The sequence below is a fragment of the Schistocerca americana genome, chromosome 1 (genome assembly GCF_021461395.2).
Source record: "Schistocerca americana isolate TAMUIC-IGC-003095 chromosome 1, iqSchAmer2.1, whole genome shotgun sequence".
NCBI lineage: Eukaryota > Metazoa > Arthropoda > Insecta > Orthoptera > Acrididae > Schistocerca > Schistocerca americana.
The window spans coordinates 596,844,254-596,869,514 of NC_060119.1; the positions used below are offsets into that span (position 1 = coordinate 596,844,254).

Below are 25,261 nucleotides of genomic sequence, written 5' to 3' on the forward strand. Positions count from 1 at the left end.
ACTTCGGGTTGGCAGGCCTGGGTAACCAGGAAGGCTTCCTCTAAGCGACCCATGAATAGGTTGGCATACGAGGGGGCCATCCTGGTACCCATGGCTGTTCCCTTTAATTGTTGGTATGTCTGGCCTTCAAAAGTGAAGAAGTTGTGGGTCAGGATGAAGCTGGCTAAGGTAATGAGGAAAGAGGTTTTAGGTAGGGCGGCAGGTGATCGGCGTGAAAGGAAGTGCTCCATCGCAGCGAGGCCCTGGACATGCGGAATATTTGTGTATAAGGAAGTGGCATCAATGGCATCCCAAACCGAAACCTCTGTCCTATCCAAAGGCCTCACCTTCAGCCCCACTCCCAGATTCAACCAAACAGCCCTCGTCAAAGATTTACTGTCCTACACCCGTACTCTCTGCTGGAAATATCACTTTGCCACGAAGAAAAATGATCCTAATCCTACTCCTAAGGATCCAACTCCCCAAGACACTATACAAATTGAACCATGCCTGGAACAGTTCCGTCCTCCGTCACAGCGGGACCCACCTCCCCTTCCTCAAAATCACCCTCTCCTAACCTTCCAGGAATTTCTGACTTCCAGCCTTGCCTCTCAATCCTTTTTAAAAAACCTTAATCCTACTCCCAACATCACCACTGCTGAAGCCCAGGCTATCCGTGATCTGAAGGCTGACCGATCCATCGTCATTCTTCCGGCGGACAAGGGTTCCACAACTGTGGTACTTGATCGTCGGGAGTATGTGGCTGAGGGACTGCGTCAGCTTTCAGACAACACTACTTACAAAGTTTGCCAAGGCAATCCCATTCCTGATGTCCAGGCGGAGCTTCAAGGAATCCTCAGAACCTTAGGCCCCCTACAAAACCTTTCACCCGACTCCATCAACCTCCTGACCCCACCAACACCCCGCACCCCTACCTTCTACCTTCTTCCCAAAATTCACAAACCCAATCATCCCGGCCGTCCCATTGTAGCTGGTTACCAAGCCCCCACCGAACGCATCTCTGCCTACGTAGATCAACACCTTCAACCCATTACATGCAGTCTCCCATCCTTCATCAAAGACACCAACCACTTTCTCAAACGCCTGGAATCCCTACCCAGTCTGTTACCCCCGGTAACCATTGATGCCACTTCCTTATACACAAATATTCCGCATGTCCAGGGCCTCGCTGCGATGGAGCACTTCCTTTCACGCCGATCACCTGCCGCCCTACCTAAAACCTCTTTCCTCATTACCTTAGCCAGCTTCATCCTGACCCACAACTTCTTCACTTTTGAAGGCCAGACATACCAACAATTAAAGGGAACAGCCATGGGTACCAGGATGGCCCCCTCGTATGCCAACCTATTCATGGGTCGCTTAGAGGAAGCCTTCCTGGTTACCCAGGCCTGCCAACCCGAAGTTTGGTACAGATTTATTGATGACATTTTCGTGATCTGGACTCACAGTGAAGAAGAACTCCAGAATTTCCTCTCCAACCTCAACTCCTTTGGTTCCATCAGATTCACCTGGTCCTACTCCAAATCCCATGCCACTTTCCTTGACGTTGACCTCCACCTGTCCAATGGCCAGCTTCACACGTCCGTCCACATTAAACCCACCAACAAGCAACAGTACCTCCATTATGACAGCTGCCACCCATTCCACATCAAACGGTCCCTTCCCTACAGCCTAGGTCTTCGTGGCAAACGAATCTGCTCCAGTCCGGAATCCTTGAACCATTACACCAACAACCTGAAAACAGCTTTTGCATCCCGTAACTACCCTCCCGACCTGGTACAGAAGCAAATAACCAGAGCCACATCCTCATCTCCTCAAACCCGGAACCTTCCACAGAAGAACCCCAAAAGTGCCCCACTTGTGACAGGATACTTTCCGGGACTGGATCAGATTCTGAATGTGGCTCTCCAGCAGGGATACGACTTCCTCAAATCCTGCCCTGAAATGAGATCCATCCTACATGAAATCCTCCCCACTCCACCAAGAGTGTCTTTCCGCCGCCCACCTAACCTTCGCAACCTCTTAGTTCATCCCTATGAAATCCCCAAACCACCTTCCCTACCCTCTGGCTCCTACCCCTGTAACCGCCCCCGGTGTAAAACCTGTCCCATGCACCCTCCCACCACCACCTATTCCAGTCCTGTAACCCGGAAGGTGTACACGATCAAAGGCAGAGCCACGTGTGAAAGCACCCACGTGATTTACCAACTGACCTGCCTACGCTGTGAAGCGTTCTATGTGGGAATGACCAGCAACAAACTGTCCATTCGCATGAATGGACACAGGCAGACAGTGTTTGTTGGTAATGAGGATCACCCTGTGGCTAAACATGCCTTGGTGCACGGCCAGCACATCTTGGCACAGTGTTACACCGTCCGGGTTATCTGGATACTTCCCACTAACACCAACCTGTCAGAACTCCGGAGATGGGAACTTGCCCTTCAGCATATCCTTTCTTCTCGCTATCCGCCAGGCCTCAATCTCCGCTAATTTCTAATTTCAATTTGCCGCCGCTCATACCTCACCTGTCTTTCAACTTCATCTTTGCCTCTGTACATCCGCCCCGACTGACATCTCTGCCCAAAAAATGCCCAAACTCTTTGCCTTTACAAATGTCTGCTTGTGTCTGTGTATGTGTGGATGGATACGTGTGTGTGTGCGAGTGTATACCTGTCCTTTTTTCCCCCTAAGGTAAGTCTTTCCGCTCCCGGGATTGGAATGACTCCTTACCCTCTCCCTTAAAACCCATATCCTTTTGTCTTTCCTTCTCCTTCCCTCTTTCCTGACGAGGCAACCATTGGTTGCGAAAGCTAGAATTTTGTGTGTATGTTTGTGTTTGTTTGTGTGTCTATCGACCTGCCAGCGCTTTTGTTTGGTAAGTTTCATCATCTTTCTTTTTAGATATATTTTTCCCACGTGGAATGTTTCCCTCTATTATATATATATATATATATATATAATAAAAAAATTATACACTGATTGTATCCTTCTTCTTTCTTATTCTTAAGTGGTCAGACTCATGGGGCCACACGAGTCAATGATTAAGGTTCCCCATCCCAGTTAATTTCCTGCAATCCTCTTCCAGTTGTCACAGAATTCAGCAGTTGAAAGGCCTTTTTCACTATCCTCTCTTCCTAAATCTTCATATACGTCTTACGACATCTGGTCCACATCCAGAGAAAACTTTGACCACTAGTTTTTTTCATTCTAGCCATTTGGTCAACCCAGCTCTATGGTACTGCTTTAACCATCTCTACTATGTTGGGCTGCTTCATGGTGGAAAACTGTCCACCCTTCAGATTCACTGTCGCTAATAAGACCATAGGTTTTCTTGAGGATCCACCTCTCAAAAGTAAAGAGCTGTTTTAGTTCTTATGTTTCTCAAGTGTGACATTGATACAGAACAACAGAGAGTATGTAAGTCTTCTAGATTCTCAACTTGAGCCCTGTTGACACACTCCAGAAGAGTTCAGTAGTTAGCCAAGAAAACACATGCATCTATTATCAAGCAGGATTCTAATTTTAATCTCTGCTTCGCTTGATCTGTTTCTGACAGTATGGTTCCTCATATTTGAAATTATTGGCCCATTTATATTTATCGTCATGTATTTTTTGCAATTGCATTCCTCATAAATTTCTTCCCATCTGTTAGCAGATTAATTTGCTGGCACTATCTGACGAACGATAAGATTTGTTACACGCATATTTACAAGCTCAAACTGTTACACAAACTTTTGCGCAATACAATTTTACAGAATAAAAACACACATCTTCCTTGGTTATCGACAGCAGTGCAAAAGATTATTTAAGGAGTGAGGCATAGTTTCTAAGTTCTCACTCTATCACCATGTACTGTGATTTTAAAGTATTAACTTTTAACTCAGTCTTGCTGCTGCTGTTCATAGATCAGTGTACAATATCACTAAAATATCATCAGCATAAGCTAATGAGTGTGCAAAAACTTGGAAGCCTGGAACAATGTAATTACTTACAAGGGGACTTACAGATTGACAATCTGCTATTTTCTTTATACTCATAGCATTTAAAGCGCAGTGCTCAGACATTAATTTTCAAAAAAGAACCCTCACAAAAATTCAGGAAAAAAAAGAAATAAAATTGTAAAGTAACTGGTTCAAATCTCACTAGTAGCAACTTTTTTCACTCTATTTAAATTTCATATATATTAACAAGTGGAAATATTTAATCACAGTTCTTTAATAAAGATAATATCTTTTTATTTTTAATTATTAATCACATGAAAAATGTGTGTGTTCACAATTAATTCAAATTTTGTATAAGAATGAGGAACATTGAACAGAAAGTGAAATAAGGTTTTATTTGTAGATACTGAACAGTATTATTACTGTACAAAATTTTTTCATCTAACAATATGGCACTTTGCATGTCTGTACCAAATTTTAATTAATTTTCATACAATCAGTAATTAAAAATAAAAGATGTTTTATTAAAAATTACAATTTAATATCTATTGATTAACATTTCCATTTTATAATTGATATATAATTTAAATAACAGTAACAAAGAAGTTGTTAATAACAAGAACCTGACTGACTTCACGATTACCAGACCCGTACGTTATGCATTCAGTAAGCTACTGGCAATTACGTCAATGAGGTCAAAATTTTCTCTGCTTAGAAAGTATTCCAAAATATTCATGTATGTTCCTTTTTTTAGAAATACGTTGTACTATTTTAGGAAATTCACATAATGGGCAATGACCTCCAAATCATGTACGAATGTAGGGAACGGAAAGGGGCAGAAAAGCCCGCAAGGTTCCCTTGTTGGTTTAATCTTCACTTCTGTATCTGACACAGATAGAAACTCTGGAATATCTTGGTATTAGTCTGTGTGTATTTTAGGCAAGAGGTCTATCCATAGCCTTTAGATGTTCAGATAATTTTTCATCCTCTATAGACATTCTTTAGCTGTCATATTGGTAAGAGTGGGAAGGAGATGCACAGGCTCATGAAAGTCCTCTTGTCCTCCTTCAACTAGAGCTTTAACAAACCTCATTTTTCTCTTCTCAAAGTAGCTAGAGCTCTTCTCACTGCAACTGTATTTCTGTCCTTTTGCCTTACACCTTCTGCGTTTCCTTTTTTATCTTTACCTTACTTTACTGAACCACATTCGATTTAGGTTTACTTGTTTTAATGTAATTTTTGTAATATATCTTCGTAAGAGTCCAGATATTTTTTAAATCGAACAATGGAAAATCCAGGATGGAATGTAATATTATGAAAAGGAAGTTGCTACTTGCCATACAGCAGAGATGCTGAATCACAGACAGGCACAACAAAAAGACTGTCACAAATATAGCTTTCGGCCAGTAAGGCATTCGTCAAAATTAGATGATAGACACATACACTACACAAACGCAACTCATACACATGACTGCAGTCTCGGGCAACTGAGGCCACATTGGGACTAGCAGCACCAGTGCACAATGCTGCTTGCAGTGTGGCCTCAGTTGCCTGAGACTGCAATCGTGTGTATGTGTTGTGTTTGTGTAGTGTGTATGTGTGTGTCTGTCGTATAATTTTGACAAAGGCCTTTCTGGCCAAAAGCTACATCTGTGACAGTCTTTTTATTGTGCCTATCTGTGACTCAGAATCTCCACTATTTGGTGAATAGCAACTTTCCAGATATTTTTAGTTTTTCATAATTTGTACTGTAGCTCATTTAGGTATCAAAATGATTTGCCTAATTTATTCTAAATGTGCCTTATATCTTCTTGTACAATAACTTATCACAGTTAAATTCGTAACTTCTGAACCACCTTCAGTTCCCACTGAACACTCGAATATATGGTGACTAGAAAATCAGAGCTACATTCCACACCTCTTTCTGATGCTGACTCTACATTTAGTAACCAGTTTTTGTTTTGTTATTCAATGGCAATGTGATCAATCTGATTAATTGTTCTCCCATCTAGAGAGATTCATGTTTCTTTGCAGAATATTGTCCTATTACAACTATACTGTACCAATGATAACATGCTTTTTGAGGTGCCAAAATAGATTTAACTTATACCACTCTCATTAGTTTCATCTTTCCTTCTTTTCTGACCGTACCTACGAAAATAGGTCCTGACCACCAATTTTTGCACACACATCTCCTGTTATTATTATTATTATTTCCTTCACTTTCTCAGACGTTAAGTCCGGTTAAAAATGGAGTGACACGGACCTTGATCAAGCGTCACTTCCTTTTAACTGTACGGTATGTGTTATATTGCATTTAGGAACTTTCGGGTAATTGAACATGTATCAATAATTACGGATTTCTGTAGCTGTATATATATGTTTGGATGTAGCTGTATTGCATTGATGTACTGGTGGATATTGTGTGGTATGACTCCTGTAGTTGATAGTATAATTGGTATGATGTCAACTTTATCCTGATGCCACATGTCTTTGACTTCCTCAGCCAGTTGGATGTATTTTTCAATTTTTTCTCCTGTTTTCTTTTGTATATTTGTTGTATTGGGTATAGATATTTCGATTAGTTGTGTTAATTTCTTCTTTTTATTGGTGAGTATGATGTCAGGTTTGTTATGTGGCGTTGTTTTATCTGTTATAATGGTTCTGTTCCAGTATAATTTGTATTCATCATTCTCCAGTACATTTTGTGGTGTATACTTGTATGTAGGAACGTGTTGTTTTAAAAGTTTATGTTGTAAGGCAAGCTGTTGATGTATTATTTTTGCGACATTGTCATGTCTTCTGGGGTATTCTGTATTTGCTAGTATTGTACATCCGCTTGTGATGTGATCTACTGTTTCTATTTGTTGTTTACAAAGTCTGCATTTATCCGTTGTGGTATTGGGATCTTTAATAATATGCTTGCTGTAATACCTGGTGTTTATTGTTTGATCCTGTATTGCAATCATGAATCCTTCTGTCTCACTGTATATATTGCCTTTTCTTAGCCATGTGTTGGATGCGTCTTGATCGATGTGTGGCTGTGTTAGATGATATGGGTGCTTGCCATGTAGTGTTTCCTTTTTCCAATTTACTTTCTTCATGTCTGTTGATGTTATGTGATCTAAAGGGTTGTAGAAGTGGTTATGAAATTGCAGTGGTGTAGCCGATGTATTTATATGAGTGATTGCCTTGTGTATTTTGCTATTTTCTGCTCGTTCTAGAAAGAATTTTCTTAAATTGTCTACCTGTCCATAATGTAGGTTTTTTATGTCGATAAATCCCCTTCCTCCTTCCTTTCTGCTTAATGTGAATCTTTCTGTTGCTGAATGTATGTGATGTATTCTATATTTGTGGCATTGTGATCGTGTAAGTGTATTGAGTGCTTCTAGGTCTGTGTTACTCCATTTCACTACTCCAAATGAGTAGGTCAATATTGGTATGGCATAGGTATTTATAGCTTTTGTCTTGTTTCTTGCTGTCAATTCTGTTTTCAGTATTTTTGTTAGTCTTTGTCTATATTTTTCTTTTAGTTCTTCTTTGATATTTGTATTATCTATTCCTATTTTTTGCCTGTATCCTAGATATTTATAGGCATCCGTTTTCTCCATCGCTTCTATGCAGTCGCTGTGGTTATCCAATATGTAATCTTCTTGTTTAGTATGTTTTCCCTTGACTATACTATTTTTCTTACATTTGTCTGTTCCAAAAGCCATACTTATATCATTGCTGAATCCTTCTGTTATCTTTAGTAATTGGTTGAGTTGTTGATTTGTTGCTGCCAGTAGTTTTAGATCATCCATGTATAGCAAATGTGTGATTTTGTGTGGGTATGTTCCAGTAATATTGTATCCATAATTTGTATTATTTAGCATGTTGGATAGTGGGTTCAGAGCAAGGCAGAACCAGAAAGGACTTAATGAGTCTCCTTGGTATATTCCACGCTTAATCTGTACTGGCTGTGATGTGATATTATTTGAATTTGTTTGGATATTAAGTGTGGTTTTCCAATTTTTCATTACTATGTTTAGGAACTGTATCAATTTAGGATCTACTTTGTATATTTCCAATATTTGTAGTAACCATGAGTGGGGTACACTATCAAAAGCTTTTTGGTAATCAATGTATGCGTAGTGTAGCGACCTTTGTTTAGTTTTAGCTTGATATGTCACCTCTGCATCTATTATCAGTTGCTCTTTACATCCTTGTGCTCCTTTGCAACAGCCTTTTTGTTCTTCATTTATAATTTTGTTCTGTGTTGTATGTGTCATTAATTTCTGTTTAATGACTGAAGTTAATATTTTGTATATTGTTGGTAGGCATGTTATGGGGCGATATTTAGCTGGGTTCGCTGTGTCTGCTTGATCTTTAGGTTTCAGATATGTTATTCCGTGTGTAAGTGTATCAGGGAATGTGTATGGGTCTGCAATGTAATTTAGTTAGATGTGAATGTGTTGAGGTGAACTTCTTTAACCAGAAATTTGCTATTTTATCATTTCCAGGGGCTTTCCAATTGTGAGTAGAATTAATTGCTTGGGTGACTTCATGTTGCAAAATTATCACTTCAGGCATTTGTGGTATCATCTTGTATGTGTCTGTTTCTGCTTGTATCCACCGTGCATGCCTGTTATGTTGTACCGGGTTTGACCATATGTTGCTCCAGAAGTGTTCCATGTCTGTTATGTTTGGTGGATTGTTTATTTTAATGTGTGTGTTATCTATTGTCTGGTAAAATTTCTTTTGGTTTGTGTTGAATGTTTGGTTTTGTTTCCTTCTATTTTCACTTTTTTTGTATCTTCTGAGTCGTTTGGCTAATGCTTGTAATTTCTGCTTCTTTTCGTCTAATTGCTCTGTCGCTTCTTGTTGTGAGATTTTACCTAACTTTTTTCGTTTTTTTCCCGAGATTTCATTTCTTACAAATTGTGTTAGCTGTCCGATGTCTTTTCTCAGTTTTTCTATTTTGATCTGTAGCCTGTGTTGCCATGCTGGTTTTGTGGGTTTCTTCTGTGTGTTGGTTGGTTCTGATCTCTGCCTAGTGTGTATATTTAGTGTAGTGAGTGCTCCTATATAAACCAGTAGTTGTAACTCTTCCATAGTTGTGTTTTCATTTATTTTGTTGTGTATGATTGTGTTGATAGTTTTTATTGTTGTTTCGACTTGTGGGTTATTTGGTGGTCTATGCAAGAATGGTCTAATGTCTGTATTTGTGTCTTTGTATTCTATATATGTTAGCTGAAATTTTTCTTGTATATCTAACATCTGTGTCACTTTGTGTTCTATTTGTGCTTGTTCTGGTGGCTGTCTTAAGATTTCGTTTTCCTCTGATTGTTTAATTGGTGCATGTTGTTCTTTGTTTGTTTGCTCTGGGATGTTTGAGTCCATTACTGTATTTTCTTCTTCTTCTGATTGCACATTATTTTGTTCCAGTATTTGTTGTACTTGTTGTTTGATGTTTTCTAATTCTGACTGGGGTATCCTGTTATTTTTTATTATTACACGGATCTGATCAGCTAATCGTTGTTCTGTTAAAAATTTTAATTCTGGGTATCTGGTAATAAATGTTGTGTATACTTGTGATCTGTATCCAGTTGTGTTGGTTCCTAGGTTTGTTGCTTGGTAATAACAGAACATGAGGTGTCTAACTTCATCTGACCATCTCATCCTCTGTCTTTGTTTTCCTTCTAGGGTGGTTGCAGGAAGCATATCCTGCAAAACACCTCTATTTGGATTTAAATCATTTTCCAGTTGGCTAGCAGTGTCGTTTCCATTGTGGGCGGGCATAGGGTTCAAGCGTCGTCCCCGACCATGACGGCGCTTGTCCGAGGCTTCTTTAGTTCTGTCCTGAACCAACTAATCACACTAAAAGGGGGGTTAGCCCTATTAGTGGTTTGTTCTTTTCGTCGCCTTTTACGACTGGCAGAACATACCGGAGGCCGATTCTTTTCCCGGGCCTCCGCGGGGTTTATTATTATTATTATTATTATTATTATTATTATTATTACTACTACTACTACTACTACTACTACTACTACTACTACTACTACTACTACTACTACCACCACCTTGTAATAAAAACTGTCTTTAATAATGCCGTTGCTTTCTTGAGTAGAAACATAACAATTTTTGTTTACCCAGATTTTTTTTAAAAAAAAAAAAAAAAAAAAAAAAAAAAAAAAAAAAAAAAAAACCCCACATCATTCTAGTATTTATAGATCTAAAATCCAACATTTATTTCCCACATGCGATTTTCTGATGATGATCCATGAAACAAAACTGAGTTTTCTATTTCTACTAAATCCATTTGAGATCACCTTATCACTATAGTAGTGTGCATGTACGAAGGTGGCTATGTGATGCATTCTGTGCAGAGACAGATGGCATGCTCTCTGTCTCTGTCTCTGTCTCATACCCCACAGTCCAGCGCCATTGCCTACCCTGATAAATGGCAACACTAGGGCGACTGCTACACTGGGACACTGTTTCTGCTTCTGACTCTCTCATGTAGAATTTATATGCTCTGAAAACTGTAGATGACCCTACTTAACATAATACTTCTTGTTTTTATTTTATGCCCCCATAATAAACACTACAGTGGTTAAGCAACCTCAGCATACCTAAACTAATATGAAAATCAATGCTAAATGTTGTACATGCAACCCAAAGTGTTCGCTGTGGGAGGATGTGGCAGAGTGATGCTACTGACCGGAGCATCACGTGGTACGCAGTGCACACAACTATAGATCTAGCACATATTTATCAACTTCTCTTGTCAAACTCACAAATGCTCTGATCTATCAACAAAGATATTCAATTCATGAAAATAAAACAACTGGATTGATGAAAAAAAATCTACTCATCAAATGGTGGGGAAAAAAAAAACACATCTATATGAGGATATTTATTGTTAAGAGTCAGAATTTGGTGACAATATACATCAACATGTCTTGTTAGGGGGTTAGGGTTTTTTTTTTTTTTTTTTTTTAACGTCCCGTCGACAACGAGGTCATTAGAGACGGAGCGCAAGCTCGGGTTAGGGAAGGATGGGGAAGGAAATCGGCCGTGCCCTTTCAAAGGAACCATCCCGGCATTTGCCTGAAACGTAACCACTGCGCCACCTCGCTCGGTGTGTCTTGTCCATGTCCTATTTTTCTATGTAGTCCCAATCATGTTCTATGACCATATGTCAACGTCGTGGAAGAGCACGTATTCCCTGCTGGTAAAAGCTCATCATTTAGGTGTAGCAATGTTTTCACTGCATGACTGACACCCTCTTCAAAGTGCGTTACCCGTAGAGAATCTTTAAGCAGCCCAAAGAGATGGATATCTGAGGGTGTCAGGTCTGGGCAGTAGAGTGGATGAGGCAATGATGTCCAACCCAATTTGGCAATGTGTTCCTGGGTTCTCAGACTTGTGTGTGGGCATGCATTATCATGTTGGAGCAAGATTTCTGCTTGATTCTTATCCTATCGAGCACGTTGGAAATGGTTCTTGAGTTTATTTAGAGTCTTCATGTACGCCTCTGAATTGATGGTTGACTCTCATGGCATCACATCAATGAGAATGACAACATCACAATCCCAGGAGACTGTCACCACGACTTTTTTGGCAGAAGGGGTTGTCTTGAATTTCTTCTTTTGTGGTAAATGAGGACGATGCCACTCCATGGACTGCCTTTTTGTTTCCAGCGTAAGTGGTGCACTCAGTTTTCATCCCCCGTAATGATCCATGACAGAAAGGAGTCTCCATCGGTCTCAAACTGTTCCAACAATTCAGATGAAAAGTCCTTTTTTTTAAATCTTGTGGTTTGCTGTGAGCATTCGTGAAACCCACTGTGAGCACCTCTTTGAATATCCGAAAGTCTTGGTCATTGCAGACACACTTCCAACGCTGACTGACAACTGTAGAGCCAATTGTTGGGTTGTGATGTGCCGGTCTGAATGAATAATGGCGCTTCTTCTTCTTTTTTTAAGTAAGGGGCAATACTTATTGAACAACCCTCGTAAGTTATGGAAATGTGCAAGCTTCCAGAGGCAATTCTTCCTCCTCCTGGCAGTAGGGGAAGGAAAAGAGATGAAGGAAAAGGACTGGAGAGGTATTTTCCATAATTTGCCCCATTTCACAAACCTCATCAGGCCTCTTTCTTCATCTCTCTTCCTTCCGCTTCAACCCCTCTGTCAGAAGAAGGAGCCACTGGCTCTGGAAGCTTGCACATTTTCTTAACTTTGGATGTCCTGTTGTCACTATAGAGTAGATTTTTTATATATCATGCTATATCAGAAAAGCTCTGATTGGTGGAAGTTTCTTACGCTTTAGGTTTCTGACTACAGCCTAGATGGCTGTCCATCACATTACTTGTGTTGGTATCCTGCATTACGTTCTAAACTCATAGGTCCTAGTATAAAATTGGTATCATCATGGAGGGCATATATTTGTGCTCAAGAGTTTTAATCTCCTGTATCAGTTGCTCTCAACAGGCTGGGAGCCTGACCTACCACTTGTTTATTCTTCGAGTTCCTTCTCCTCCCCTGTGAGCAGGTAACTGTCTATACAAGGCAGTATGGGACAGCACTCTGATAGTATCACTTATTCAACATGTCACAACATTGTCACTGGACTTTGTGGTATTTGTTAGAAGTTACCTTGGCTCAAATGACTATCCCAACACACTCATAATGGTGCTGCCTCAGTTCTGGGCTGCCTATTAGGGTTCCCCTTATTCCTAACTAACCACAATATCTGTCTTACACTTAATTTTTGAACAGATTACTGCAGTAAGTTCTATAGGTTCTGATGTTCTATGAGAAGTGTACCAACTGTGTTAAGATTTTAATCACAATCCATTATTCGATACATTCAAATATTTGACAATGAGCACTGCACTTTTACTATTTTTTCCTATACTGGCTCATCTGAAACCAAATTTGCATATTGTGACAAGGCAAATAAAACATTAATAATGAATATTAGAAGAAACAAAGGGTGTAACAGATAAAAACTTTGGTGTACCATACTCAACTGCTTCAAATTCAAGAGTGCGTATCATTAAGTGATGGTGTCGCATGATGTTGGCGAGATAAGAACTTTAATAGTTGAAGTAGTAATACTGTAAAAAAATTGATCAAACTACTACACATTCTTCTCTGGTTCCTCTTTAAGGCCTCTCCCACACTACAAGCATTATCATCAAGATTTGTATACACATAGTTATAATCAGACTACATAGAACGATTTAATGAATACAATATGATTCACTTACAGTTTCCTTCATCTGAATCTGATTGATTTTTATTCGGAAAAGTTTGTTGGAGAAATCCTTGTTAAACTGGAACTTATCAGTGTCTTCCACATCTCGTCCTCTTGGTTGTTTCTGCAGTACTCGCGCTTTACCACATGCCAGGGACTGCAACGTCCGACGCAGCTCAATATCCTGAACAAACAAATTGAAGTCGGGACATTTTAAACATCACATTTATCTGTCAAATAAATGCAATAGTGAATTAAACTAATTTTAATTTTATCATTATCCATATTCAGTAAACTGAGAGAAAGAGACAGCTATGCATAATTAAGAAAATAAAAGTTACTCTGAATTATAGAATACAGAACAGAGCCTTGATGCTAAACCATAACACTGAAATAATGCAAAAGTGATATTTGTTAGTAACTTTTATGTTCACCTCGTGTCAAATTAATAAAAACCTGGACTTTCTTTCCATTGTTTGTGGTCAATTTAAGCAGCATTAGTCTGAGAGAAATACATTTGTTTCACATTATCTGCAGCTAGTCAGTATGAGTTGTTCCAGATAGTCTAGTCAGTCTAGGAAAGAAAATATTGTGAGGAAAATAAAAAGGTCAATCAAAGATTTGAAGAATAATAAAAATTTCTACATTCCTGAACACTTACTTTTATATATCTTTCAGTTGTCTACACCAGTTCATTCTCTCAAACAATTTAGTGAGGACTGCATTACGAACGTTACTTAGATACCGTCTCCTTCAATGACCCAAACCAATGAATTGTTGTTTTGTTGTGGTAGGACAAGACACCACACTCACCTTACTTCAAATGTTGAATGCCTCATTCCCAGTTTAGAGAGTATGGTGTACCTGAACTGCAAAACTTTCCCACTTGTGTAAGATCTTAAAGATGGCTGCTGGTCTATTTCCAAGAGTACACTGAATATGCTAGCAGATACAACAAACATCTCTTCAACTGTACAAGACATGAAACCCAAATCTTTAAAGTGGACACTGTTGGAGACACAGACCAACTTCCAACGTCAAGAAAATTTGACAAACCAGTAAAAGACTATAGTGAAGAGAGAGTCCCCAGTTTGAAATTGGCAAAACAATCATCACATGGAAATTTTTACGTTACACTTCTATAGGCCGACAGCAACTGAATTCCATGTACATCACAACAATGGAGGCCTATCCACTATCTCAAATAGCTAAAACATCAAAAAATAGATAAAAATATGGCAGATTGAAAGTACTGGCTGGGAGCATAAGGTCAATTCTGCAACTGGTCATGTTCTTTTGTTTTAAACTGCCATTTAGAAGCCTTTTGTTCCATCTTCAATTGTAAAAACATGCTGCTACCACAGAATCACTTCCACTATGGCCAACACCAAAGTAACATTATATCAAAACAAAGACCCTGTCACTATTCAACACTGCTGTACGGTATCAGCGCATAGTGTTTGTTTGTAGAGAGGGCTTCCATTTTCCTTGGGTATATTCCTGTTCTTTTTTAAGACTCACAACAGAACCGTCACGTTGAAATATGCTGTGTTTTTTCCACTGTTACCAAACTGCAAAAATGTCTGTATGCAAAATTTTAGCTGTCACATGACCTGGAAGTTACTCAAAAAATTAGAAATATGACATTTTTTGCATGGTTTCTGCAGCTGAAACTGTCTGGCACACAGCCCTGAAATCTCACATTGCACTACACGATACTCTCTTATCACTGCTTCCAATGGCTTATGAGGTGAGTGTTGAATCACTGACTAATAGCTATTGAAATTAACTATGTATTCATAAAGAGAAAAACTTATATTTTATTCATAGTGTTCCTTCTCAATTTGTAAGGGAGTAATATAAATAAATACAAGGTTTCCGACATGTCAAAATTAATTGTATTCCATGTAACTATTGTAAAAATGTGTAATATTTCAAACACAATTATTTGTACATCACGAACACGTACTAGTGTTTGCATATTGAGAATATGGTCACAGTGGAAGACAGGAAACTGCAGTGAGTTGTCAATGAAAATTTTCTTTGGGATTGATAATGATATAGAATCTTTTTGATCCAATGAAGAGTCTACATGGAGAAGGAATTTGTTTCCACAAAGTGAAAGAAAAGTCTGATACACGAAAAATGTAATGTTTCCATTTCCCAGACTCCGATGAGTCTACCACAAGGTCATCTGTTCAGAACATTGCTCTTTCCGTACATGCCTGAAACTTCCAATCACTTCTTGAAGATAAACATATAACACAGGTAACAACTAACCATACAGACAGATTATGGGCATTATCAGAAACTGCAGATGTGATGAACTGCTGAATGTGTCCTTTTATTACCACTTCTTTTTCAAAATCAGACTGATCTAAAACAATATACAAAAGATTCACTACAACTAGTGATCTCATGCTTTGCATTTCCAACAAAATCTTCGAAGTTCAGCCACTCTGTTAGTTCCCCTTCTTTGTAAGGAGCAGAATATGAAAACCAGGTGGATGTCGAAACAACTCCCTTACACTCAGCATTTAGTCATCTGGAAGCCCATAAAGAGCTGTACTCCACAGGAGCCATAACCCCAACCTCTACTGCATAGAGTTAACTAGCATTACAAGCCATAGCCCTAAGTCTACTACCTGTTTAAAAACTTCTTGTCTGAACTGGTCATCATCCATGTTTTGCTTCCATGCATGGCTACACTCCATACCAATACTTTCAGAAAAAGACTTCCTAACACTTAAACCTATATTTGATGTTAACACATTTTTCTTCTTCAGAAATACTTTTCTGGTCACTGCCAGTCTACATTTTATATGCTTTTTATTTCAGCCACAATCAGTTATTTTGCTGCCCAAATAGCAAAACTCTTCTACTACTTTAAGTGTTTTGCTTTCTAATCAAATTCTCTCAGCATCATCTGATTTAATTCAACTAATTTCATTACCCTTGTTTTGCTTTTGTTGATTTTAATCTTATATCCTCCTTTCAAGACACTATCCATTCCGTTCAACTGTTCCCTTCCATGTCCTTTGCTGTCTCCAACAGAATAAAAACGTCATCAGCAAATCTGAAGTTTTTATTTCTTCTCCCTTTGCACTGCTAAGGCTGAGCATCCAGCCTGCCCTACCAGCTGAGGGAGGCGATGTACTGTGCACCTTGCCAGCGGACCACTGACTCAGCCTTACGACTGTTGCAGGTTTCAGCCACTGTCAACTGATCACTCTTTCCAGTGCGCATAGAACCACTCTTCGATAATATTCTTTATAAAAATGGTATCACACTGTAGAGTCACAGTGATTGCTGTATTTTATAACCACAAAAGAGAACTTCAAATCAAACTGATCTTTCTCTTAGAAGTTTATCCCAGTCTGAGAAAAAGTTAGTTTGGAAAAACGATAAGAACTCTTTTTTTTACTTGTGATTCAAAAATTCTGTACTGTGAGATTTGCACTAGAAATATAAGTGCTGGTAACCTACAAAAACTCATTAATATTGGACCAATAATTTTCTAGATATAAAGTTTTAAAATGAATAATTACAAGCAAAGATACCCAAAATTCAGATAGTTAGCTGTTCCACATGGCAGCGAGTTGCTGAGAAACTGCACGTATTTTTCTGCAATGCTTGCCTTCTGTGTCATTTGAGAGGTGATTCTGTAAGATAATTCATCCGCTTTCACATTATATTTGTTTGTGTCAAATGTACTTTAGATTAGGAAGTCAAATTAGAGTTACTTAACAGGGTGTGCTGTTTTCTGTTCAGTGTAGTCATGAGAGTTGCTGAGATACTGCAACTGTTTTGACATACTGTTCATCTTTTGAAAGCTCTGATACATCAGTTCTGTAGGATAATTCATGCCCTTTCACATTATAAATAATTATATCATGTGTATTTTGTACATCAGGAAATCAAATTACTGTTACTTGACTCTGTTCGGCTCAGTCATTTGCTGAGTAACTGCAAGTATTTTGCTACACTTTCACCTTTGAAACTTCTGATACTGTAGTTCTTAGGGTTATTCAGACCCTTTCACATTATGTACTCATATGTTTGTATCATGTGTACTATGAGATTAAAAAGTCAATTTACATATACTTGGCTGTGCGAGAGTTACTGAGAAACTATAATTATTCTGCTACATTTTTCGCTTTTTGAAAGATCGATATGTAAGTTCTGTAGAATAATTCATGGCCTGCAGATTATACATGTTTCTATCATTGGTCTTGTGTACTTCAACAAATCAAATTGTACCTATTCAATTGACTCATAAGCAGAAAGGAACCAGGAGCAAATGAAAGCTGTAGCACTTTCCGGCATTACAAAGAAGAGCAGGTAACAATGGCATCGGCAGGAATGTTGAAATGTGGACGTCAGCAAGTCGTCGTTCTATTGTGCATGTTTACCTGCCTCCGTGCCAATCCATTAGGCCTTCCTGCATACCAAGTTTAAATGAGTGCCCTTGGCCACCTGGCCATTATACATGCTGGACATACATGTACACTGTAGCTGTCTAGCACTCAACCTACTGGGCATATATGTATGCCCGCAGCGGTGAAATTTTAATTTTGTTTCCTTTACCGATTGCTCAGTGACAGATTGAATGACATTGGCAATAGGATTCAACCCTGTCTCACTCCCTTCTCAACCACTGCTTCCCTTTCATGCTCCTTAACTCGCACAACTGCTGTCTGGGTGTTGTAAATATCCTTTCATTTCCTGTATTTTACCCATTTCAAAATTTCAAAGAGAATATTCGAGCCAACATTGTCTAAAGCTATCTTTAAGTTTACAAAAGCTATAAACATACATTTGCTTTTCCTTAACCTATATTCTAAGATAAGTCATAGGGTCAGTATTGTCTCTTGGGTTCCTACATTTCTCCAGAATCTACACTAATCTTCCCCGAGCTTGGCTTCTACCAGTTTCTCCATTCTTCTATAAAGTATCTGTGTTTGTATTTGCAGACCATGACTTATTCTTTTGGAGAGCTCCATACTCATAGCCTATATCTACAAACCGTGCTCAGAGTATATTAACTTTCAAGTAATATTACTTCCGTTAATGTAAAGGACTTTTCTTCAAAGGACATTTTTTCTCACGGTGTACAGTAGTGTGTAATATAGAATACAAATTTGATTTTTTTCATAATAGTGTTTCAAAATTTAAATGGAACATCTCACCTCGATACCTGTTGCCACTTTCAGTTCATCAAATGAAAGCTCATCTGATTCATTGAAGAGAAGTAAGACTAAGGCTTGGAAAAGTGATACCATCAGTTCTTTCTTGCCCTGGAAAAAAAGTATTTATAAGAGAACGAGCTCATAAATTGTTCTGGTACAGTTAAAATGCTGAAGATAAATATACAAACCTGTGTGAATGAAGCTTTCAGAACACAATGTCCTAAAGTAGGCTGCCACTGTAGCTTGCGCCCACTGTGCTTACCGAGATAAAATTTGTTAAAAATATTCTGATATTGTATCATCTCTACCGGCAAGTTCACATCCAACACGGGGTATGTTGGCCAATAACCCATAGTCAGAATATTCACAGTCAAATCAATATTGGCTAGTTGAGGATAACGTAAATTCCCCATATGCTGAAAATGATATGCACATCATTACAGATCTATTTTTTAAACACTACAAGATCTGTTAGAAAAGTAGCTGACCTTATTTTTTTGCGATACACTTGAATATGGTGTGCTTGCATGTGCTGTCTTGAACCTTCATGCACATAAGTGAATTTTTTTCCCACCTGTCAGTACCATCAGTTTCTAGCAAGCAGAGATTGAGTGAGGTGGTATGTTGTGCTTGCGTCGGTGTTTTTCACTGCAAGGGAAACGACAGAACGACCAGAGCAGCGCTACTGCATAAAATTTTTCTAGAAACTGGGCAACAGCCGGGTGGAAACCATTCTGAAGATTGAGATGGCTTTCGGCGACAGTGCTTTGAGCATTACACGGATTACAGAGTGGTACAACTGGTTTAAAGACGACTGCACATTGGTGGAGAGCGAGCCACGCTCCAGTCAGCTACAAATGTGCCAAAATGACCGGGTCACTGCCAAAATGAACATTGTGGTGGTGTGGGACTTTCATGTGACTATAAGAGAAGTTGAGGAAGAGATGGGTATCGGCACATTCCATTGCTGCCGAATATTTGGCTATGAAGAGATTGTCAGTGAAATTCTTACCAAAGCTGCTGATGATGGAGCAAAAGCAACTCCGTGTTAAAGTCTCACAGGACATGCTGGTCTCCACAAACAGTGACCCTGACTTTCTTAACACCATGACCACTGGCGACTAGTCCTGGAGTACGGGTATAGCCCGGAAACCAAATCCCAGTCATCACAGTGGAAGCATTCCTCGTCACCAAGACCAAAGAGAGCCTGCCAAGCACGCAATGATGTCAGAGTGATGCTGACTGCTTTCTCTGACTCCTGTGGTGTGGTATACAATGAGTATGCACCACAGGATCACACAGTCACCAAAGAGTACTACAAAACCAGACTCACGTGCTTCAACAGGCATCTTACTCTCCTGATTTGGCTGCCTTGACTTCTGGCTGTTCACAAAACACAAGATGCCATTGAAAGGAACATGATTTCAGACAAGAGAGGACATCATGGCAGCAACGACAGCTGAGCTAAACTCCATTCCAATAGAGGCTTTTTTGGCATGCTTCCAACAATGGCGGCACTGCTGGGAAAAGTGTATGGAGTCCCAAGGGAACTTCTATGAGGATGATTAGGTGTCCAACACTCCAGGTAAGCCAGCCCCCTCCCCCCCTCCGCCAAAGGTGGGATACTTTTCTAACAGACCTTGTATATTTGTATCTAGACTGTGTCCATAATACATGTACATAATGATCCATATTTATTTACAATACACAATATACTAAAACTCTCTGATGAATGGTGGTTGATTAACCAATCCCTAATTTTCAGATTAGCTACAGCCACCAAGAATATGTTTTGATGTTTTGAACGGCCTCAAAGTGAGCCTGCTCCCTCTCCTCAGAGAACAAACTGCAACCCCCCCACCCTTGAAAATCATATTTTGGGCTTCTGCTGTTGAACTGATGCCTGTGCAGGAGTATATCTTCCCATATCCTCGGTACAGCCTGAGTAGTTAATTTGTTATTAATTTAGTATCAATACCTATTAAAGGTTCTCTATACAGGATGCTGGCATTCTAAATATTTGCTCAATAGTACTGTCTTAGTATAGTATTTAGTAAACAATGTAAATGAAATTCTTGCAATTCTAATAAAAAAATCCCATATATTACAGAACATAATTTGTAAAGTGTTGGTTTTTGACTGCCGAACAGTCATCACTCACCATATATTCACAATATGCTATACAATGAACTGATGTATTTAATAATTATACGTAACAACAAAATTTATCTCCCTTTCTGCTCACTGAGATGAAACTTACAAGTTTAATGATGCCAATATAAATTGAGCTGTCACGCACTGGCGCGCAGAAAATTTTTGATTGCTTTATATCAAGCAAATAAGAGCACATTTAGGCACATCATTAATGTGAGAGAGTAATTCAAAAAGACAAACCTTCCAAAGAAGCATACCTGCTTGAAAGCAACATTGATATCCTTACTGAGCTCCATGTCTTTGAACATGCCTTCCAGTTTAGAAGTAAAACCACCACCGCATTCCTGTTTCAGTTTAGAAAGCATGCTCTTCTCCGCATCCACACTAGCTGACTTCCCAACTAGTAATCGTTTAGCTAAATCCTGCAGAGCAAAACATTTTTATTTATACCATATATCATAACTGTAATATAAAGCTATTTGTCATATTATGTAACTAAAGTAAAAAATATGTATTGTTTCACCATGAAGGTAACTAGACACATTCTATAAGATATTTTAACATTCTTCTAACATGCCTATTGAACCAATTATTCCATATTTCCTCAGGGGGTCTCTGAATTCATAATCAAATGCATTTATCTAACCTGTTTTAGAAAACCAGACCTCATGTATGCCAACAGCATATAATCATATGGTGTGCAGTCTGTAGAAAGGGGTACTTGGTACGTAATTCAAGCTGGATTACTCGAGAACCGTGGGTCATGGGAGACTTACAGTACAGAATGAGAAGGAAAGAGTCTTTCCTTCTCATCCTGTAAGGTAAGTCTCCACTGACCCGCAATTCTGAATGATTTTCCCAAAATCTACCCCTTTTCCTAGATCTCTCCAGTCCTTTTCCTCCACCCTTCTTCCCTCCCCTTCAACCCTTCTGCCTGAAGAAAAAGCCACTGGCTCTGAAAGCTTGCTTATCACAACAGTCTTATGTGTGTGTTCTGCCACCGTTTGGTGAGTAGATTTTTTATCTATCCAATTAAATAATTTGAATATCATAGGGAATCATTCCACGTGGGAAAAATATATTTAAAAACAAAGATGGTGTGACTTACCATACGAAAGCGCTGGCAGGTCGATAGAAACACAAACAGACACATACATACACACAAAATTCTAGCTTTCACAACCAATGGTTGCTTCGTCAGGAAAAAGGGCAGGAGAGGGAAAGACGAAAGGATGTGTGTTTTAAGGGAGAGGGTAAGAAGTCATTCCAATCCCGGGAGCGGAAAGACTTACCTTAGGGAAAAAAAAGGACAGGTATACACTCGCGCACACACACACACACACATATCCATCCGCACATACACAGACACAAGCAGACATTTGTAAAGGCAAAGAGTTTGGGCAGAGATGTCAGTCGAGGCGGAAGTAAAGAGGCAAAGATGTTGTTGAAAGACAGGTGAGGTATGAGCGGAGGTTGAGGCCTGGCGGATAACGAGAAGAGAGGATATACTGAAGGGCAAGTTCCCATCTCCGGAGTTCTGACAGGTTGGTGTTAGTGGGAAGTATCCAGATAACCCGGACAGTGTAACACTGTGCCAAGATGTGCTGGCCGTGCACCAAGGCATGTTTAGCCACAGGGTGATCCTCATTACCAACAAACACTGTCTACCTGTGTCCATTCATGCGAATGGACAGTTTGTTGCTGGTCATTCCCACATAGAATGTGTCACAGTGTAGGCAGGTCAGTTCGTAAATCACGTGGGTGCTTTCACACGTGGCTCTACCTTTGATCGTGTACACCCTTCGGGTTACAGGACTGGAGTAGGTGGTGGTGGGAGGGTGCATTGGACAGGTTTTACACTGGGGGCGGTTACAAGGGTAGGAGCCAGAGGGTAAGGAAGGTGGTTTGGGGATTTCATAGGGATGAACTAAGAGGTTACGACACTCTTGGTGGAGTGGGGAGGATTTCATGAAGGATGGATCTCATTTCAGGGCAGGATTTGAGGAAGTCTTATCCCTGCTGGAGAGCCACATTCAGAGTCTGATCCAGTCCCGGAAAGTATCCTGTCACAAGTGGGGCACTTTTGTGGTTCTTCTGTGGGAGGTTCTGGGTTTGAGGTGATGAGGAAGTGGCTCTGGTTATTTGCTTCTGTACCAGGTCGGGAGGGTAGTTGCGGGATGTGAAAGCTGTTTTCAGGTTGTTGGTGTAATGGTTCAGGGATTCCGGACTGGAGCAGATTCGTTTGCCATGAAGACCTAGGCTGTAGGGAAGGGACCGTTTGATGTGGAATGGGTGGCAGCTGTCATAATGGAGGTACTGTTGCTTGTTGGTGGGTTTGATGTGGACGGACGTGTGAAGCTGGCCATTGGACAGATGGAGGTCAACGACAAGGAAAGTGGCATGGGATTTGGAGTAGGACCAGGTGAATCTGATGGAACCAAAGAAGTTGAGGTTGGAGAGGAAATTCTGAAGTTCTTCTTCACTTTGAGTCCAGATCATGAAGATGTCATCAATAAATCTGTACCAAACTTTGGGTTGGCAGGCCTGGGTAACCAAGAAGGGTTCCTCTAAGTGGCCCATGAATAGGTTGGCATATGAGGGGGCCATCCTGGTACCCATGGCTGTTCCCTTTAATTGTTGGTATGTCTGGCCTTCAAAAGTGAAGAAGTTGTGGGTCAGGATGAAACTGGCTAAGGTGATGAGGAAAGAGGTTTTAGGTAGGGTGGCAGGTGATCGGCGTGAAAGGAAGTGCTCCATCGCAGCGAGGCCCTGGACGTGCGGAATATTTGTGTATAAGGAAGTGGCATCAATGGTTACAAGGATGGTTTCCGGGGGTAATAGATTGGGTAAGGATTCCAGGCGTTCGAGAAAGTGGTTGGTGTCTTTGATGAAGTATGGGAGACTGCATGTAATGGGTTGAAGGTGTTGATCTACGTAGGCAGAGATACGGTCTGTGGGGGCATGGTAACCAGCTACAATGGGGCGGCCGGGATGATTGGGTTTGTGAATTTTAGGAAGAAGGTAGAAGGTAGGGGTGCAGGGTGTCTGTGGGGTCAGGAGGTTAATGGAGTCAGGGGAAAGGTTTTGTAGGGGGCCTAAGGTTCTGAGGATTCCTTGAAGCTCCGCCTGGACATCAGGAATGGGATTACCTTTGCAAACTTTGTATGTGGTGTTGTCTGAAAGCTGACGCAGTCCCTCAGCCACATACTCCCGACGATCAAGTACCACGGTCGTGGAACCCTTGTCCGCCGGAAGAATGACGATGGATCGGTCAGCCTTCAGATCACGGATAGCTTGGGCTTCAGCAGTGGTGATGTTGGGAGTAGGATTAAGGTTTTTTAAGAAGGACTGAGAAGCAAGGCTGGAAGTCAGAAATTCCTGGAAGGCTTGGAGAGGGTGATTTTGAGGAAGAGGAGGTGGGTCCCTCTGTGACAGAGGACGGAACTGTTCCAGGCAGGGTTCAATTTGGGTAGTGTCTTGGGGAGTTGGATCATTAGGAGTAGGATTAGGATCATTTTTCTTCGTGGCAAAGTGATATTTCCAGCAGAGAGTACGAGTGTAGGACAGTAAATCTTTGACGAGGGCTGTTTGATTGAATCTGGGAGTGGGGCTGAAGGTGAGGCCTTTGGATAGGACAGAGGTTTCGGATTAGGAGAGAGGTTTGGAGGAAAGGTTAACTACTGAATTGGGGTGTTGTGGTTCCAGATTGCGTTGATTGGAATTTTGAGGTTTTGGAGGGAGTGGAGTTGGAAGTGGGAGATTGAGTAGATGGGAGAGACTGGGTTTGTGTGCAATGAGAGGAGGTTGAGGTTTGCTGGAAAGCTTGTGAAGGGTGAGTGAGTTGCCTTTCCGGAGGTGGGAAACCAGGAGATTGGATAATTTTTTGAGGTGGAGGGTGGCATGCTGTTCAAATTTGTGGTTGGCCTGTAGGAGGATGCTTTGATTTTAACAAGGAAAAAAAGTTATATAAAGCTGGATTATCTTGCTAAATCCGGGAATCACACAAATACACTCACCTTTTTATAAAAGGCTTCAAACACATCTTTTCCATGAATGAAACGAAACAACACCATGATTTTATCCAACAGTCTTTCCAGCTCTTCTTCAGTTGATTCTTTGTTGCCAGCACGAAGCTTTGAATCCACAAATTTGGCTGAAACATGTAAGATGGAACTGTAGCAATAATTTTTTTGAGACATATATGTAATTAGCACAAAAGTAACTTTTTATTATCTGAGTTAACCTAATACTAGGAGCTTCAAATGCCACAGTTTGGCCAGTTAAAACAATGTGACTGATTTTAAGAGTTTCCAATGGACAAAGAACATATTCAGTGTAAGGTATGAGATTTGGAGTACTGTTGTGATAAGGATTGAAATCCTTGCATGTTTGTCAGTGCATTGAGGATGCAATGTTCATGGACCTATGGCAATACCAGCTGAATCTGCAGCAACAGCAGCACAATCAGGAGAAACACTAGTTTTCTGACCTGCAGAAAAAGCCAATGAAGTACACAGGTAAATGGGACAATGTACGGGCTGTAACAGTGACATCACCAGTTGCTACACTTGTATTGACATCATCAATGTTTCTAGCTTTTGATGAGAGGAAGCCTGGGATACCTATCTGGAACAGTTTTTGCTGTTTACCCATGCCAGTAAGTGTTCCAATGCTAGTAATCAACAAGCATTGCAGTTTTCTTCTGATAAACATATTTATAAAATATAAATTATG

At 40.0% G+C, this 25,261-nt stretch overlaps 1 protein-coding gene across 1 annotated transcript in view; it reads right to left on the reverse strand.

Annotated features, from left to right (window-relative positions):
• The window catches only part of LOC124606971 (cullin-4A), a 109,492-nt gene that overhangs the window by 16,528 nt on the left and 67,703 nt on the right, over window positions 1-25,261 (reverse strand). The window contains exons 8-12 of the mRNA XM_047139113.1: window positions 24,544-24,680; window positions 20,785-20,949; window positions 18,562-18,789; window positions 18,374-18,481; window positions 13,198-13,368 (exon numbers count right to left, since the gene is read on the reverse strand). Of these exons, the coding sequence (XP_046995069.1) occupies window positions 13,198-13,368; window positions 18,374-18,481; window positions 18,562-18,789; window positions 20,785-20,949; window positions 24,544-24,680 (809 nt within the window). The remainder of the gene's footprint in view (window positions 1-13,197; window positions 13,369-18,373; window positions 18,482-18,561; window positions 18,790-20,784; window positions 20,950-24,543; window positions 24,681-25,261) is intronic.